Raw genomic sequence first — 17,407 nt, 5'->3', positions numbered from 1 at the left:
ACAGCAACATCAGATCCGAGCCGTCTCTGTGACCTACCCCTCAGTTTGCAGCAACGCTGGATCCTTAACCCACTGTTGGAGGCCAGGGATTGAACCCGTATTCTCACAGAGACTATATCAGGTCCCTAACCTGCTAAGCCACAATGGAAACTCCAAAATTAGGAAAGTTTTTGATTAATTCTTCTTGCCTAAGATAAACTCTACATGAGAAAAGACAGGACATGGATGAAAAAAACCTTGGAACAGTGAAACCAGGGTTCTAGTACCAATTCTGTCCACTGACTATGTGATTTTAGGAAGAAACCACTTAACTCTATCAATGTAAGATTTTTTAAAAAATTAAAAATACATAATTTCAAAAGTCTGTTTCAGTTCCAACATTCCATCAAAACTAATTCATGAGAGCCCTCTAGAAATAGTAAGAATTAGAACTTTTTCTAAGAGCCCAATAGTAAATATTTTAGGCCCATAGGCTGTACAGTCTCTGTATTAACTACTCAACTCTGCTGTTTTAAAATGAAACAGCCATAGTTAACAAGAAAACATATGAGCATGTCTGTATAAAAACTTTACCTACAGACATATTTTTCATATTTTTCTTCTTTTGATTTTTTTCCAACCATTTAAAAATGTAAAAATCACTCAGCTTGCAGGTCATACCAAAAAAAAAAAAAAATAGATGACAGGCCAGTTTAGGCACAGAAGCCACAGTTTGCTAACCCCTGGTCTATGGCAATAGGTAAATATTATGATTTGAAAAATCATAGTGGTGATTCTGGGTGACCATGGAAGTCCAGTGACTTGGATTCAACCTGTGACGATAGTACTGAGGGAATATTTTTAAACCCAGTTTCCTAATTAGCACATAGGACAATGGTAGGTTTGAATCTACCAACAATCACTTAAGTTTTAGATACATTTTCAAACCTGAAAAAAAAAGGCTAAAATAATCACACATGAGAAAATATGTACAAAAAATTGGGGGCTGTCTGGCAGGAAAGTTTTGAAAACTATAAAATGGACAAAAAACTTTGTCTTCTCTTAAAATCATTCCTTGCACTCCATAACCCTAATGACCACTTTTTGCCATTCTACCTCTATCAGGCAGTGTAACAGTGTCATTTTACACATTTGAAGAGGAAATTAGACATTAGTTATTACTGTTTTGTTTTTTGTATTTGTAGGGCCACATCCAAGGCACATAGACGTTCCCAGGCTAGGGGTCGAATCAGAGCTATAGTCACTGGCTTATGCCACAGCCTCAGCAACATGGGATCCCAGCTGTGTCAGATCATTAACCCACTGAGCAAGGCCAGGGATGGAACCTGTGTCCTCATGGATACTAGTCAGATTTGTTTCTGCTGAGCCACAGTGGGAACTCTGGTTATCACTGTTTTTGCCTGGACTTTTTCGTTTGTTTAGGAGAAAAGAAAATTGTACTTAAACAAAATGATAGGGATACATATATGGCACCTAAGTACACTCTACAAATACAATGCCCTCCATATACAGCGGAGATATAGAACATTGTATAACACTTGTACAAGGAATCAATCTTCTCGAGAGTGAACTACAATTAAGAGATGGCCAGAGTTCCCGTTGTGGCGCAGTGGTTAACGAATCCGACTAGGAACCATGAGGTTGCGGGTTCAGTCCCTGCCCTTGCTCAGTGGGTTAACGATCCGGCGTTGCCGTGAGCTGTGGTGTAGGTTGCAGACGCGGCTCGGATCCCGAGTTGCTGTGGCTCTGGCGTAGGCCGGTGGCTGCAGCTCTGATTCGACCCCTAGCCTGGGAACCTCCATATGCCTCGGGAGTGGCCCAAGAAATAGCAAAAAGCCAAAAAGCCAAAAAAAAAAAAAAAGAGAGAGACGGCAAAAGATGGAGCACTACAGTGTCAGCACTTTGTTCAATTTCAGTGAGTGGCTAGGATATCATCATTTAGTCAGAAAACTAATATCTCCTCCCAGTTGAGGGGTAAGGTAGAGGTGGGTTTGGGGGGACAGCTCCTCCTTATGAGAGAGAAAACCTAAAAGGTTATCTCCATTCAGGAAGATGTAAGAAGTCTGGAGTGCCTCTTCAGTCATGCCCTATTCTTAATTTACTTTAACTAAAGTCAACCTGATCATTAGAAGTGTAAGATTAACGTTCCCAATATCCAGCTTTTGAACACGTTTCCCCACAAACATGAAGGGCTCAGGACTGGTCCTGATCAGGTCATCTGCACAATGCTATTGTCCCTTATCTCTGCTCTGGCTTGAACCATGATCCACATTATTCCCCAGATACTAAGTGCTCAATCTTGTCTCAGCCTCTTTGTTTAAACCACTTTCTCTCCATGGATCCTCTTCCATCTCTGTTCCACCTCTCTCATTTCTATGCTTATACCAGGGCCCAGCATTAGTTCTAGCTGTAACACTATGAAGAACCACATTAAGGCAAGTCAAAGCAATATTTCCCTCAAATAATTCAAGTGAAGAAGTGTTTTGAAAACTACAATGCTCTGCAAATATGTAGTAGTATTTTTACCTTTGGAGAAAATAAATTATAAGTTAAGTTTGGCACCATTGTCATATCTTGCTTTAAAGTACTTCCTAGTTGTTTCATATGCTGTTGACGTTTGCAAACCACAGGCTATTAAGCCAGGAATCACATCGTATTTCTTTCGTATCCTCAAAGTCCCTACCAGCGCTTAGCTACAGTTAACACTCAACTCCAATGAAATGAATTAATCAAAATAATGGCTTTCTTAACCACAGAACTCCTCATTGGGCCAAGTAAGGCTAAGCTGTTAAACATATAAGAAATCATTGGTTATTATACATGACTGCAAATTAAACCTTGAAAGTAGATTAAATTTGAGACATACTTTAGTGGACTTCAACCATCTTCTTCCATTTCATTCATTGAGCTGTGATTCAGGAGCTGAATTCCCTAAATCAACGATTCAGTGTTCCAGGATTGAATAGTTTGTTTTATGATGTTTCAAAATTTTGTGTAAAGTCAGAGGTTGCAAAACTGCAGCTCTCAGATTGGCATCATTTGATTTTAGTCTGTTCACTCTTCCTGATTCAGCAATGAAGCATGCATCCCATGTCTTTTTCCTTTAGATGGCTTGATTTACTGATCTTTTGGTTTAATAGGCTATAGCCTCAGAACAACATGGCAAGTTTTAGTTTGCAGTTAGGCAAGAGCAGTTTGCTAAAAACATGGACCAGCACCAGTTCCGGATGCCTGGCGGTGTAGTTACAGAAGATTTACTTGATTTGACTCTGGCTCCCCTTCCCCGATCTGTCTCTTGAGTAGAACGACACTTGCCCCAGTGTATGTCGTAACGCTAAAGGAAGAATAATGCCAAATACAATAGGCCAGGTAAGACTAAATGAAAACGTGATGTTATTAAAACTAGTGCTTCAGACTTGGTTCTCTCCAGCAGGGTTGTTAGTGACTGATGACTGAGCCTGACCCCCTTTCTGAGGCCGAATTTGACTTGCCCGCAAATACTGCGGTCCACCACAGCCAGGAGATCGAGAACTGAAATGCCCATTAGATTCCGGAACAGGTACTGAGGTCTAGAACGGGAGAAAGTGTTGGCAGGACTCCCCGTCTCACAGCCCGGCGGTGCTGTCTCCATGGTAACAGCGAGGAATGCCGGGAAAACGGCTCTCTTCCGCCCAACAACCCGCCCTCAGGCTAGACTGACCAATGGTCCCGTGGGTTACCACAAGAATGGCGTGATTGACAACGGGATGGGACGAGAGTAGGGAGCCAAGACTGCCTCTATCCAATTAAACTTGAGACCGGTCACAGGACCAACAGGCACCGACCAATCGGAAGGCGTAACGGAGGGAGACGTGCCCACCCATCACGTTCCGCGTTGCCTGGAGCCGCGGGGGGCGTAAGCAAATGAGGGGGAAGTTGGGCGTTGAAAGAGCGGCGTTGATTAGCGAATCTGGAATCACCTGGATGAAAGTCCACTTGTGATTCGTCACAAGTAGATCAAAGCCCTTGTGGGCTGGAACTAGCCGGACTGAGAGGTGTGAATAGAGGACCCGGGAGACTGGGAGCCAGGTGAGGGGGGTGGATATGGGGAAAGTGGGGCCCGCCGCGAAGAAGAGGGAATGGCGGGGGTTGGGTCTGGGGCTGAGGAGGCTGGAGGAAGGTGTGGGCAGATGGCGTTGTAGAGACCTCTCACACTACCCTCACCGCCGATCTGGACTCAAGGCCCAGCGGCCAATTAATGCTGAATTGGAAGCTGAGAAGGAAGGGATGTTTTATTTTTCATGCCCCTAAGAAAGTGAAATGGCAGTACCTGATTCGAAATACCTTGTGACCTAAGTCTTAATCTCTCTCCCAACTGCTGGGAGGTAGCTGGGCGACCATTCTGAAGATGAGACGGGGGCACTTTTTTCTTGCCGCCCGTTTGAATCAGCGACAGGGCTGGGGGATCAGCGTGTTAAGAGATGATGCCACATCAATGGCGTTTTGGTAGCCTGACAATTGATTTTTCCCAGACTTGCATTTTGTTTAACTGCAAAGGTAGAGGCATTATTCAAATATTTTAAAATTCAAACCGTATTGAAGTGTTTAAAGTTAAAAAAAAGGGTGCGAGAGTATTCCCCACCCCCACCCCAGGTATTTTTGAAGGTAGGAAACAGCTATAAAGGAAAACGAAAAGGAATCCCCTAGAAGAGAAGTTCACTCTTGTAACCCCCTATTTTCTTTTTAATTTTTTTTAGATTTGTTTTTTATTGAGGTAGCATTGGTTTATAATACTGTGTTTCATGTGTACAATGTTGTATTTCTACTTGTGTATGCTCTACAGTGTATTCACCACCAGAAGACACCACACGGTATTTGTCTTTCTCCATCTGACTTAATTTGACAACATAATACCTTCAAGATCCATCCGTGTTGGCATGGCAGGATTCTGTCTCTTTTTAATGGCTTAGTATTCCATTGTATATAGACACCTAACTTCTTTATCTATAATCTGTTGATGGGCATTTGGGTTGTTTCCATATCTTGGATATTGTCAGTAATGCTGTGATGAACATAGGGTTGCATATATCTTTTTAAATTAGTGTTTTTATGTTCTTTGGATAAATACCCAGGAGTGGGATAGCTGAATCTTAAATCTTTTTTTGTTTGTTTTTTAGGTTTTTTTTGTCTTTAGGGCCACACCCAGGGCAGACAGAGGTTCACAGGCTAGGGATCCAATCAGAGCTGTAGCTGCCTGCGTACGCTACAGCCACAGCAACTCCGTATCCGAGCCGAGTCTGCGACCTATACCACACACAGCTCATGGCAACACCAGATCCTTAACCCACTGACTGAGCAAGGCCAGGGATCTAACCCTCGATCCTCATGGATACTAGTTGGATTCGTTAACCACTGAGCCACGACAGAAACTCCATGTATTCTTAATCTTTTGAAGAATCTCCATACTTGCCCATAGTGGCTGCAACAATTTACATGCCCACCAACAGTGTATGAGAGTTCCCTTTTCTCCACACTCTCACCAACACTTTGTAACCCATTGTTTTCTGCTGTTTCAAGGGCTTGAAAGTGAAAATCAGGAGATGGGTGAGATATCCATCTCCCACCAGCAGTGCTAGGGCCATGTTACCCTCCAAGGAATCCACATTTGTACTGGACAGTAAGTCAGCTGGTTAATGCCTGTTACTGTTCTCACACGTGATCCACTGATGGGCAGTGTATTTTTAATCCAATAGGCTACATATACAAGGGGTCAGTGCCTTAATATATCAGTTTTCTCTGAGAGCTGAGTGAAAGGGTAGGTAGAACAAACCATTAAATAGATGAAAAATGCACCACAAGTACCTCTAAAAAGTTCTGGACAAACCCTTTCTAAAGAAAGACCTCAAAGCAGAGTATGGAGGGGAAAAAATTGGCCCTACGTTTCCTCTCATTGTCAGCTGCTAAACAGGGTATTCAAATTTAGACAGATAATTTTATTCCAAGTTCAGCCTACCTGCAGTTTTAAATGCCTCAGACTTTAGGTAAATGGACTTACTCTACCAGGTTCACTAGACCCTCACTTCTCAGAAAAGTTTTGAAAAAGCCCTAGATGTTAAATAAAAATGTTGTTTTTACTTTTTTATCAAATCTTACTAATTTAGTCATTCCAATAAGGGATATAGGAATTGCTTTGTGGCACAGTGGGTTGAGGATCTAGCGCCGTGGCTCCTTATGGCATGGGATTGACCCCTGGCCTGGAAACTTCCACCTGCCATGGGTGTGGCCATGAAAAAGGAAATAATCACAAGTATTATTCCCACACTGAATTAACAAGATAAAGTGACTGGATGTTCACTCCTTCAACACCACAGCTCTCTGTACTATATCCAGCATTTCCCTTCCACGCTCAGCATGAAAATGTATAGTTTGGTTAGTTGTAAAGTGATGAAATTCATCCTTATAAGAGCTTAGGGATATTCATCTCATTACTTTAAAGCCATACCTTATATGGAACCCAGTGTATCATGAACTTTTTAAGTATCTATGGAGGACTGAAGGGCAATGTTTCTGATGATGCCAGCTTCAACTACCATTTGCCCTGTATTCTAGGTCTTAGAGTTGGTCCAAGTCTTAGAGGTAATTTGTGTCATATCCAAAACAGCAGCAATTAAACTTACCTCATTATCATAATTAGGGCAGTACCATCAGCTCAGTCAACCAAGCAGGAAGCCTGAGTCATCTCTAATGCCACTTTCCTAAGTGGCTTTCCACTTCCATAGGTAAATGAAGCTCAGACCGTCATCATTTCTTATCTAGAAAATTGCCAAGAGTCTCCTAATTGGTCACCACAACCTCTGATCTCAATTCATGTACCCCCTGCTACCAATTATCTTTTTAAAAATTATCTCAAAAATTTCAGAAATAGTGAATATTACATTGGATATTATAATAAATTAACACACTAACATTTTGGCACATCTGCTTAATTTTTTTATGAAACAACTTTTTTTTTTTTTGCCACACCTGCAGCATATGAAATTTCCCAGGCCAGGAATCGAATACCAGCTGCAGCTGTGTTAATGCTGGATCCTTAACCCACTGCGCCTGGTTGGGGATTGAACCATGCCACTGCAGAGACAACACAGGATCCTTAACCCACTGTGCCATAGCAGGAACTCCCTTAAGTTTATTTTAAAGAAATACAACATCACAGATTTAGTTCAGATCCGTTTGTTCTCTTTCCTGACCCCATTCTCCTTCCTCCCTTTCTCCCTCTCTTCCTCCTGCCCCAGAGACACTTCCAAAATTGTAGTATCATTTATGCCCATGTTTTGTTGTTGTTGTTTTTCTTTTAGGGCCGCACCCGAGGCACGTGGAGGTTCCCAGGCTAGGGGTCAAATTGGAGCTATAGCCGCCAGCCTACGCTACAGCCACAGCAATGCCAGGTCCAAGCTGTGTGTGTGACCTACACCAAAACTCACGGGAACGCCGGATCTTTAGCCCGTTGTGTGAGGCCAGGGATCGCACCTTTGTCCTCATGGTTACTCATCAGATTTGTTTCCACTGAGCCATGACGGGAACTGCTATGCCCATGTTTTTATATGTTTACTGTATATGTCAGCCTCAAAAACAATGTATATATTACTGCTTAGGTATTTTTTTAGTTTTAAAAGTACAAGTGATATAGTACTGTGGGCTTCATTTTGCAACTTTGCTTTTAGACTCAGTATTGATTTTGAGATACATTCGTATAAGTATAGCTAGATCAAGTTCATTCCTTTTAAGTGTTCATGATGAGCATATAATACCCATTCCCTTACTGATGGACATTTAGGGTTTGTTTGGTTTTTTCAATGTCTTGCTGTTATGAACGTCCTTGTACATGTCTCCTTGTGCCAGGTTTTCTAGGACACTGGTCCTTTAAGGGGATGGTACTGCCCCTTTGGTCATTTGGGAATTCGTGGGGGCATCTTTGGTTATTATTGTGATTTTGGAGGCACTGCTGGGGCTTACAAAGCAGGGCAGGGGCTCCTGGATGCCCTGCAGTGCAGTGGACAGCCCCTCACAGTGAGGAATTATCCTTCATCATGCACAACTTTTGCATGTCTCACAGGATACTCATTTATAATAGGAGCCTAGAACCTCACTCCATCTTTCACATAAACGTAATGTAATTTTTGGCACAGTTTAATATAGTAGAACTTCCAGGAATGCAACTCTAATGTAAATCAAGGGGAAATTATACTTATTTGTGGTTTGGAACTTTAACAAGCGTTGTTCATCACCCTAGAAAACCACATAACTGAAGGCAGCCCAGCTCGTGGTATTTGAGTTGCTGTACAACACACCTGCAATCAGCCTGCACTTGTAGCTTTGGCGTTCATGGTGATTCTAAGTTTAGGTGCGAGCATCTGAGTGCCGTGCTTCATTATGTATTCTAGTGTACCCAGACTGAACATTTGTATATTTAAACATATGCTGTTTTATTATGAATTACTTTCCACTTAAAATTGGCTTCTGTGTATGACATAGAGATCTGGTTTTATTATTTTCTGATTGGCTAATCATTTGTCCTGACATCCTTGGCGACATCCTTTACCCACTGAAACATAAAGCCAACTCTGTCCTGTGTGAAGTTCTCATAAATGCATGGATCTGTTTCTGGGCTCTCTATTTTATTCCACTGGCCCATGTGTCTTTATGCCACTGTCACACTGTTTTAATTACCTTGGTTTTATAATGTGTCTTGCGGCAGTTGGCAACATGAAAGGCAAGTTTCCATCCTAGTTCTCAAAATTGTTTTCGCTATTCTTGGGCTTTTTGCTTTCCCATGTGAATTTAGGATCAGTTTTCAAGTTCTACAAAAAATAACTTTGAGATTTTGGTTAGAATGCATTGAACTGATAGATTAAGGAAAACTGAGGTCTTTCAATATTGAACCATCCCATCCATCCAGGAACATGGGTTATTTTTCTATTCAGGCCTTGAAAAAAATATATGTATATAATTAAATATACATGTTATTTAATATGCCAAACATTCATATAGTCACCACCAAACATTCGCATAATAACCATCCAGCTTCAACAATTAGCTCATGACCCATCTTGTTTCCTATTAGCCCCCTTCTTCTCCTCTCCCCTGGATAATTATAAAGCTCCTAGACATCATTTTCTGTTGTCTGCGTTGTGTGTATGTGTGATATATCTGTGTATCAGAAATAATCTTTTAGCAATATAACCAAAATACCATCACATTTTTAAAAAAAAATATTTTTCACTTAAATAGCAATTCTCTATTTTTTTGGCCATGTCTGCGGCATATGGAAGTTCCCAGGGCAGGGATTGAACCTGTACCACAGCAGCAACCGGAAATGCTGCAGTGACAACGCCAGATCCTAAAGCCACTGCCCTGCGAAAGAACTAGCATTTCTCTAATATCATCAGATATCCAGATAGTGTTCAGATTTCCCCAGTCATCTCATAAAAGATTTTGTATAGTGGTTTGTTTGAATCAGGACCCACCCAAGACCCATATTATTACATTTGGTTGATGTCTCTTTAGACTTTATTTGAAGTAAACTTTTTTGGGAAAAAAAAAAGTTTAACACATACAGAAAAATATGCAAATCAGAAGTATACAACTAAATACAATTTAACTGAATTAACAAAGCCATGTAACCAACAGTCAGATGAAGAAACAAAATTTCATAAGCAACCCCAGAACCCCCTTCATGCCCCTGCCAGTCACTACTTCCTACAAGGTAACCACACTCCTGACTCCCAACCCCCAAATTAGCTTGACCTGTTTTTTGAATATTATATACGTGGAATTATGCAGTATGAACTCTTTTGCCTTTAGCTTTTTTTTTTTTTGTCTTTTTGGTATTTCTTTGGGCCGCTTCCGAGGCATATGGAGGTTCCCAGGCTAGGGGTCAAATCGAAGCTGTAGCCACCGGCCTGCACCAGAGCCACAGCAACGCGGGATCCAAGCCGAGTCTGCAACCTCCACCACAGCTCACGGCAACGCCGGATCGTTAACCCACTGAGCAAGGGCAGGGACCGAACCCGCAACCTCATGGTTCCTAGTCGGATTCGTTAACCACTGCGCCACGACGGGAACTCCTGCCTTTAGCTTTTTATGCTCAGTATTTGCAAAATTCATTCACATTGCTGGGTATAACTGTAGTTTGTTGGTTCTTGCTGCTTTCTATTCCGTTGTATAAATGAGTAGATTGTATGTATAATACCACATGCTGTCTATTCAACTGATGGATATTTAGGTTGTTTCCATGTTTAGCTATTTCTTTTTTTTTTTTTTTTGTCTTTTTGCTATTTCTTGGGCGGCTCCCGCGGCATATGGAGGTTCCCAGGCTAGGGGTCCAATCAGAGCTGTAGCCACCGGCCTACACCAGAGCCACAGCAACGCAGGATCTGAGCCTTGTCTGCAACCTACACCACAGCTCAAGGCAACGCCGGATCATTAACCCACTGAGCAAGGGCAGGGACCGAACCTGCAACCTCATGGTTCCTAGTCGGATTCGTTAACCACTGCGCCACGACGGGAACTCCTGTTTAGCTATTTCAAATGGGTCAGCAGTGAGCTTTCATAGACATCTTTTAGTGAACTTATGTGTGCATGTCCATTGGGAACACACCCAGGAGAAGAAGAACTGGGTCTAGGGTTTATGTATATTTGTCTTTATTAGCTATTGCCAAATAGTCTCCAAAGCAGTAGTAACAGCTTACACTCACACCAGCAGGATATGAGAGTTCCAGTTACTCCACATCTTTGTCAATATTTGGTATTGTCTGACATTTTCATTTTAGCCATTTTAGTAGGTGTCTAGAGGTACTGCATTTTGGTTTTCATTTCCAATCTCCTGATAAGTAATGAAGTTGAGCACCTTTTCACCTATTTATTGGCCATTTGTGTATACTCTTTATCAAGTGTTTTTTTTTAGCTCTTTGATCTATCAATTTCTGAGAGAGGTATATTAAAATCTCAAACAAAATTTGTGGGTTTTTTAATTTATTGTGGTGATTCTATCAATTTTGGCTTTATATATTTTGAAGCTTTGTTTTAGGTTCATTTGTTTTGAGTTGTATCTTTTTGTTAAATTATTCCTGTTGTGAATGTCGTTATTAATATTTTTCAAAGCTTTACATTTTAGTCTGCTTGATACTAATAGTGCTTTACCAGACTATTTTACTTTGTTTTGCTTTGTTTGTTTTCTTTAATTGTGCTAAAAACCAAATATATAAAATTATTATCTTAACCATTTTTAAGTGTGCCTTTCCAGTGGTGTTAAGTATATTCGCATCATTTTGCAACAGATCTCTAGAACTCCTTTATCTTGCAAAACTAAAACTTCTGTATCCTTTGAACAATTCCCCCTTTCTCCACTTCCCCTTCTTGTTTTCTTAGTATTCACTTTGTATGTCTTTTTCAGTCTCTTTATTTTCAGCCTTTCTCTCATTATGCTTTCTGTGCAAGCTTTTGTATAGAACTATTTTTTTTTAAATCCAATATAAGGTCTTTTTTAATAGTTAAGTAAATCTGCTTACATTTGCTATGATTACTGTTATATTTGGGGTTATTTTTTCAGTCTTATTTTGTTTTTTCCTATGTTTCTTTCTGCTTCTGCCTTCTGCGTTTGTCCTTCCTTTATTTATTTTTTCTTTATTGGCCACACGTATGGCATATGGAAATTCCCGGACCAGGGATCAAATCCGAGCCACAGCTGCAACCTGATCCTTAACCCACTGAGCCTGGCCAGGGGTCAAACCAGCACTGCCACAGAAACAAGCTGGATCATTAACCCACTGTGCCACAGAGGGAACTCCTCTTCTCTTCAGTCTACTGGTGTGCAAGTTATTTGTCCTATTTCTTTTACTTGGTGTTTACCTATGTGCTTTTTAATATGTATATTTAGCTTAACAAAACCTATAGTTAAAATCATTAAATCTCACCTCCTCAGGGCAAAATAAATAACCATGGAATGATTTAACTTTGAGATGCCCTTTCTCATCTTCCATTTAACTGTTGACAAATATTTTAGATCTTCCTTGTTTTTAACTCATCAAAAAATTAGTCCTTATTATCATTATACAAGTCTTTACTGTCAGTGTTTCCTAATATTTTTCTTACTCTTCCTCCTTATATCTCACACCTTCTTTCTTGGTTCATTTTCCTTTTTGGTGAAGTATATCTATGAGGGGTGAACTCCCTTCCACTCTTTGTATGTCTGAAAAGTTCATTGTTTTACACTTATTCTGGTGGGCGCTTGGTGTGCTGACCCCTCCAGAGAGGTTTGTGTATGTGTCTGCTGCGATCCTATGGGCTTCTCACTTTTAGTCTAGGGTTTTTGTTTTTGTTTCTGTTTTGCTTCTTAGTGCCACACCTGCAGCATATGGAAGTTCCCAGGCTAGGGATCCAATTGGAGCTACAGCTGCTGGCCTGCACCACAGCCACAGCAACTCGGGATCTGAGCCACATCTGTGACCTACACCACAGCTCATGACAACACCAGATCCTTAACCTGCTGAGTGAGGCTAGTGGTTGAATCTGCATCCTCATGGATACTAGTTGGGTTCTTAACCCTCTGAGCTAAAACGGGAAATACTAGTCTAGTTTCCATGTTAATCTTACTACTTGGGGTTCCCATACCACTTTGGTGGTATGATTCAAACCCTCTCCTGCATGTGATGTAGGATTGGGTGCAGATTTCTTATGGGCTATTCTTTCGCCCATAGCCTCACCCACTTGACCCCTTTCTTCCAACCACGTAGGCAGCAAATTTTTCTAGTCCTTATTACAAAGACGGCCCTTTCAGCCCATCTTTATGCCTTGTTCTCAGTTCAGTTCCTCTTTGTCATGGGTCTGAGACATCACTTGTCCAGGAAGGGATCACTCCTAAGGTTTGTACCTGGTTTCAGAACCCCTGGAGACCTTTGGGCTCAGCTCCTGCTTCTTCAGGCTTTGAGTTACATTTTGTTTATAGCACTTAAGGATTTCCCTTTATTGCTTTCAAGCTCCGCTGTGTATCACATTCTTTTTGTTGTATTTTATTAAACATTTCTATGTGTTTGCTGTTGTGCGAGATACTTCCCTGGTCAGCCCTGTCCAGCATATTGACCAGAAGCTACAGTCGTCTTTCTCTAAATTAGATACAATCCCATCACTCCTTCACTGGCCTTTATTAGCACTGGTTCATGTATTCATTCAACAGATATCTAATGCTTGTCATCTCTGTGGAAAGAACTGCAGAGGCTGTAGTGAGCAAGATAAAAAGGCTCTGCCCTCGTGGCATTTGCTCTTCTAGCTGAAGAGACAGAAAGTAAACCTGTGAGCAGTAAATCAAAATGTGAACACGGTTTGTGAAGTGTGCTGTGAAGGAAGTCGAGTGAACGCGGACTCCTTTAGCTGAGCCAGTCAGGGAAGACCTCTCTGAGGAGGCTGTGTTTAAAGCTGGATCAGAAGCATGGGAGAAGTCAGTCCTGCAAATGGTAGATGGCTTGTTTGGGACCAAGGGTTAATTCCAGGCCATGGAGACAGCAGGTTCAGGGACCCAGAGGTGGGAGAACCCTTGACATGTCGAGTTACTGACAACACTGGTGTGCTCCAGTGAGGGGAAAAGAGCAAGGGGGAGCCTCCTGCTGCCCCTCCTGTCTGACCCCCCTTCCCTTGCTCTGAGTCCCAGCCACACTGGTTCTCATACAAATGGGCCCGTGCGAAATCACCTCATAAAGCTCTTCTCACATTTCAATTCCCATTGCACTCTGTTTTTTGTGCTTATCAGAATGAAGAGCTGTCTACACAGCAATGTCCTCCAATAGGTCTTAAGCTTCTGTCAGAGAAAATGTGTTGGAGTTCCCTGGTGGCTCAGAAGGTTCAGGATCCAGTGTTGTCACTACTGTGGCTCTGGTTATAGCTGTGGTACAGGTTCAATCCCTGGCCTGAGAACTTCTGTGTGCCACAGGCACAGCCAAAAAAAAGAAAAAGAAGAAATGTCTTATTTACCTTTGTGTCCCATCTTGTACCATAATGCTCTGCATGGTAGGCACAAAATAAATATTGATTGAATAAATGTGGGGTTTTGTTGTTCCGGTTTTTTTTTTTTTTTAGCAATTCATGCTTGGAGTTAGGATTATGGTTAACTTGTTGGTGATCATTTTTGTCATATTTAAGCCATTAGGGAAAAGAAAACCATCAACCTGAGGAGGAATTTGTCTCCTTGAGACTTGCCTCATACTGAAAGGGAAAATTGGGGGAGGTACCCTACAGTGTTACCCTGGAGCAGGTTGAATGTGGCCCCCAAAAGGATACGTCCACATCCTAACCCCTGGAACCTGGGAATGTGACCTTATTTGGAAAAAGGGTCTTTGCAGTTATGATTAAGGATCTTGAGATGAGATCACGACAGACTGGGTGAAACTAAATCCAGTGACAAGTGTCCTCATAAGGGACAGAACGGGAGAAGACAGACACAGAGGTTAAGCCATATGAAGTCAGAGGCAGAGACTGCAGTCATGCAGCCAACAAGCCAGGGAGCACCTGGAGCCACCAGGACCTAGAAGAGACAAGGACTGTTCCTTAGAGCCTTTGGAAAAAGTGTGGCCTGGCTGACACCTTAATTTCAGACCTCTGGCCTCCAGAACTGGAAGAGAATGACTTCCTTTTGTTGTAAGCCACCTGCTTTATTAATGCTATCCCATCACATTTGCCCCTCAGTTACCTCTTCTGCAAGTATAATTCCCGCCTCAGAAACTTATTGCCGGGATCTAATGAGATATATTTGTAAGATATTTAGCACAGGTGGATGTTTAAAAATATTGATGGGGAGTTCCTGTTGTGGCTCAGCAGTAATGAACCAGACTGGTATCCATGAGGATGCAGGTTCAATCTCTGGCCTTGCTCAGTGGGTGAGGGGTTCTGCATTGCTGTGAGCTGTGGTATAGGTAGCGGGTGCAGCACAGATCCTGCATTTCTGTGGCTGTGGTGTAGGCTGGGAGCTGCAGCTCACATTCGACCCCTAGCCTGGAAACTTCCATACGCTGCACATGCCACCCTAAAAGGAGTGGGGGGGAGTGATGGCTCCTCTTCTTCTCCATGGACTTAGGAGTTTGCTGCTGCTTCTTCTGTTTCTCTTTTTTTGGGGCCGCACCCACAGCATATGGAGGTGCCCAGGCTAGAGGTCAAATTGGAGCTGCAGCTGCCGGCCCACACCACAGCCAGAGCAGCATAGGATCTGAACATCTGCGACCTACCCCGCAGCTCACAGCAACACCAGAGCTTTAACCCACTAAGTGAGGCAAGGGATCAAACCTGCAACCTCAGGGATACTAGTCGGGTTCTTAACCCACTGAGCCACAGTGGGAACTCCCAGGAGATTGCTTCTTTTTGTATATAAAAAGTCAACAAAGGTGTGGGACGTTTCTGTCTGATTAATAAGTCACCGCTTACACCAGACAACCCGAGAGCTTCCACTTCTCATGGGCCCTGGAGCTCTTGGGTCCTGGTGTCTTTACAGCCCTCAGGGAAGGTCTTGTATCAAATAGGGTGAGTCCAGCTGGTGGGCTATGGAAAGACAGACTAGAACTCAGATACCAAATTTGAAATGACCCACACGGAACAGAAAGCACCTTCTCAGTCCTCACCAAAAAGCAAGGTTTGGGTTCTAAACGTCTAATTCCTATTGAGGGACTTTCCCAGAAACTTACCTATACTGATGATCCTCCTACAACACCAATCATCAGAAATTCCCCAGAATAACTTGGGTTTTCTGTGTTTGTCTGAACACCCCAGGAAACCCAGGAGGGCACAGGAGCCCAGTTACCCGAGCCCCAGAGACAGCTCGTCATCCGCCTCCACAGCATGGCTGGCACGGTGCTCGGCGTGGGGGCTGGCGTGTTCATCCTGGCCCTGCTCTGGGTGTCGGTGCTGCTACTGTGTGTGCTGCTGTCCAGAGCCTCCGGTGTAGCTCGGTAAGGCCTGCAGTCCACCCAGGAGTCCGGGCTAAAAGCCATTAGAAGCGAAATTGCTGACACTCTGAAATACTGAGAGTTCAGAAAGCTCCCTGTTGTAATTACCGGCAGTTTAAATGAGTTGCATTTTCACCTCTTATCATAAGCACTGACTGCATTATTTTGCTCGGAAGCAGAGGTGGGTGGAGAAGGGAGGTGGCATCGGTCAGCTCTCAGAAGAGATGGGGACACAGGAGACATGGAGAGAATCAGCTTTCACTGCCTGTTGGGTTTTTGGGGGTTGTACATGTGTGTGTCTCTTAATTGTTGAGATTTACGGAAGGGGCTTGGTCCCTTGAAATATAGTTGATTTGCAATGTTGTGTTAACTCATGCCCAGGAAGCCCAGGAAGATGCTGAGTCGTGAGTGACTTGGGCTCTCTCTCTGGTGCTGACTTGAGAAAGAATCTGACCAGAAACTGACTCTAAAGACATCATAGAATTGTAATCTGTAGTCAGATAGTGTAGGTATGAAACAGCAAGTTAAATAATTTACTAAATATTCTGGAGTTCCCATCGTGGCTCAGCAAAAACGAATCTGACTAGTATCCATGAGAACGCAAGTTTGATCCCTGGCCTTGCTCAGTGGGTTAAGGATCCAGCGTTGCCTCGACCTGTGGTGTAGGTTGGAGAGTGGCTTGGATCCTGCTTTGCTGTGGCTGTGACATAGGTTAGAGGCTACAGCTCCGATTTGACCTCTAGCCTGGGAACCTCCATATGCCGCAGGTGCAGCCCTAAAAGACCAAAAAAAAAAAAAAAATCTGGTTTAGGAGTTCCCTGGCAGCTCAGTGAGTTGAGGATCCAGTGTTGTCACTGTTGTACCTTGGGTTGCTGCTGTTGCACAGGCCTTGGAACTTTCACATGCCATGGATGCAGTCAAAAAATAGTAATATTCTGCTTTAAAACACGGTAGTAGGGGTGGTAGAGGGGCTTCTTTGATTTTTCCTGATTATGACAGTGCAGAGGCATGGCAAAAATAAAAACTACCAATTCCCATCCTTAGGAGTTTGGAATTACCAGGAATAAACAAGAACACATCCTGCTGGTACCTGTCTGGGAAGAAGGCCTTGAGATGAAGGGGAAAGCATTTCTAAATTCCCTCAGCAGGGTGGGCAGCACACCAGACTCAGATGATGGACTGAAACAGAATATTGGCCTCAGGGAAGAGCCAGTTCCAGCATAACTGATTAGAGGGGGAACTAAACAGTACTTTTAACTCTCTGTCTTCTGGCTGCAGGTTCTCCATTATTTTCGTGTTCCTCGGTGCTCTGATCATCACAGCAATTCTGTTGCTCTTCCCCCGAGCCAGTGAACTCCCAACCCCTGAGGCTGAAGTGAAGGTAAAACCATGGGTTTTGTTTTGCCACCTGAGTTATGACCGTTCTTTCTGTTGGTCTAGACCCC

General features: G+C 42.8%; 2 protein-coding genes across 3 annotated transcripts in view; one reads left to right on the top strand and one right to left on the bottom strand.

The window, feature by feature from the left end:
* Positions 1-3,047, bottom strand: part of PKNOX2 (PBX/knotted 1 homeobox 2) — a 306,559-nt gene extending 303,512 nt beyond the window's left edge. Inside the window, exon 1 of the mRNA XM_047751952.1 lies at positions 2,867-3,047. The gene's annotated coding sequence lies outside the window, so the exon portion shown is untranslated. The remainder of the gene's footprint in view (positions 1-2,866) is intronic.
* An 851-nt stretch (positions 3,048-3,898) lies between these two features.
* The window catches only part of TMEM218 (transmembrane protein 218), a 31,400-nt gene continuing 17,891 nt past the window's right edge, over positions 3,899-17,407 (top strand). For both annotated transcript variants that reach the window (XR_007130950.1, XM_047753955.1), the window contains exons 1-3: positions 3,899-4,068; positions 15,787-15,965; positions 17,241-17,343. Coding sequence is in view for 1 of the 2 variants with exons in the window: in XM_047753955.1 (XP_047609911.1) it covers positions 15,856-15,965; positions 17,241-17,343 (213 nt within the window). In the remaining variant the exon portion in view is untranslated. The remainder of the gene's footprint in view (positions 4,069-15,786; positions 15,966-17,240; positions 17,344-17,407) is intronic.

This window comes from Phacochoerus africanus, chromosome 11 (assembly GCF_016906955.1).
Source record: "Phacochoerus africanus isolate WHEZ1 chromosome 11, ROS_Pafr_v1, whole genome shotgun sequence".
In the NCBI taxonomy this organism is placed as follows: Eukaryota; Metazoa; Chordata; class Mammalia; order Artiodactyla; family Suidae; genus Phacochoerus; species Phacochoerus africanus.
Note: the sequence above shows the minus strand (reverse complement) of the source record. Positions and strands in the feature narration are given on the sequence as shown.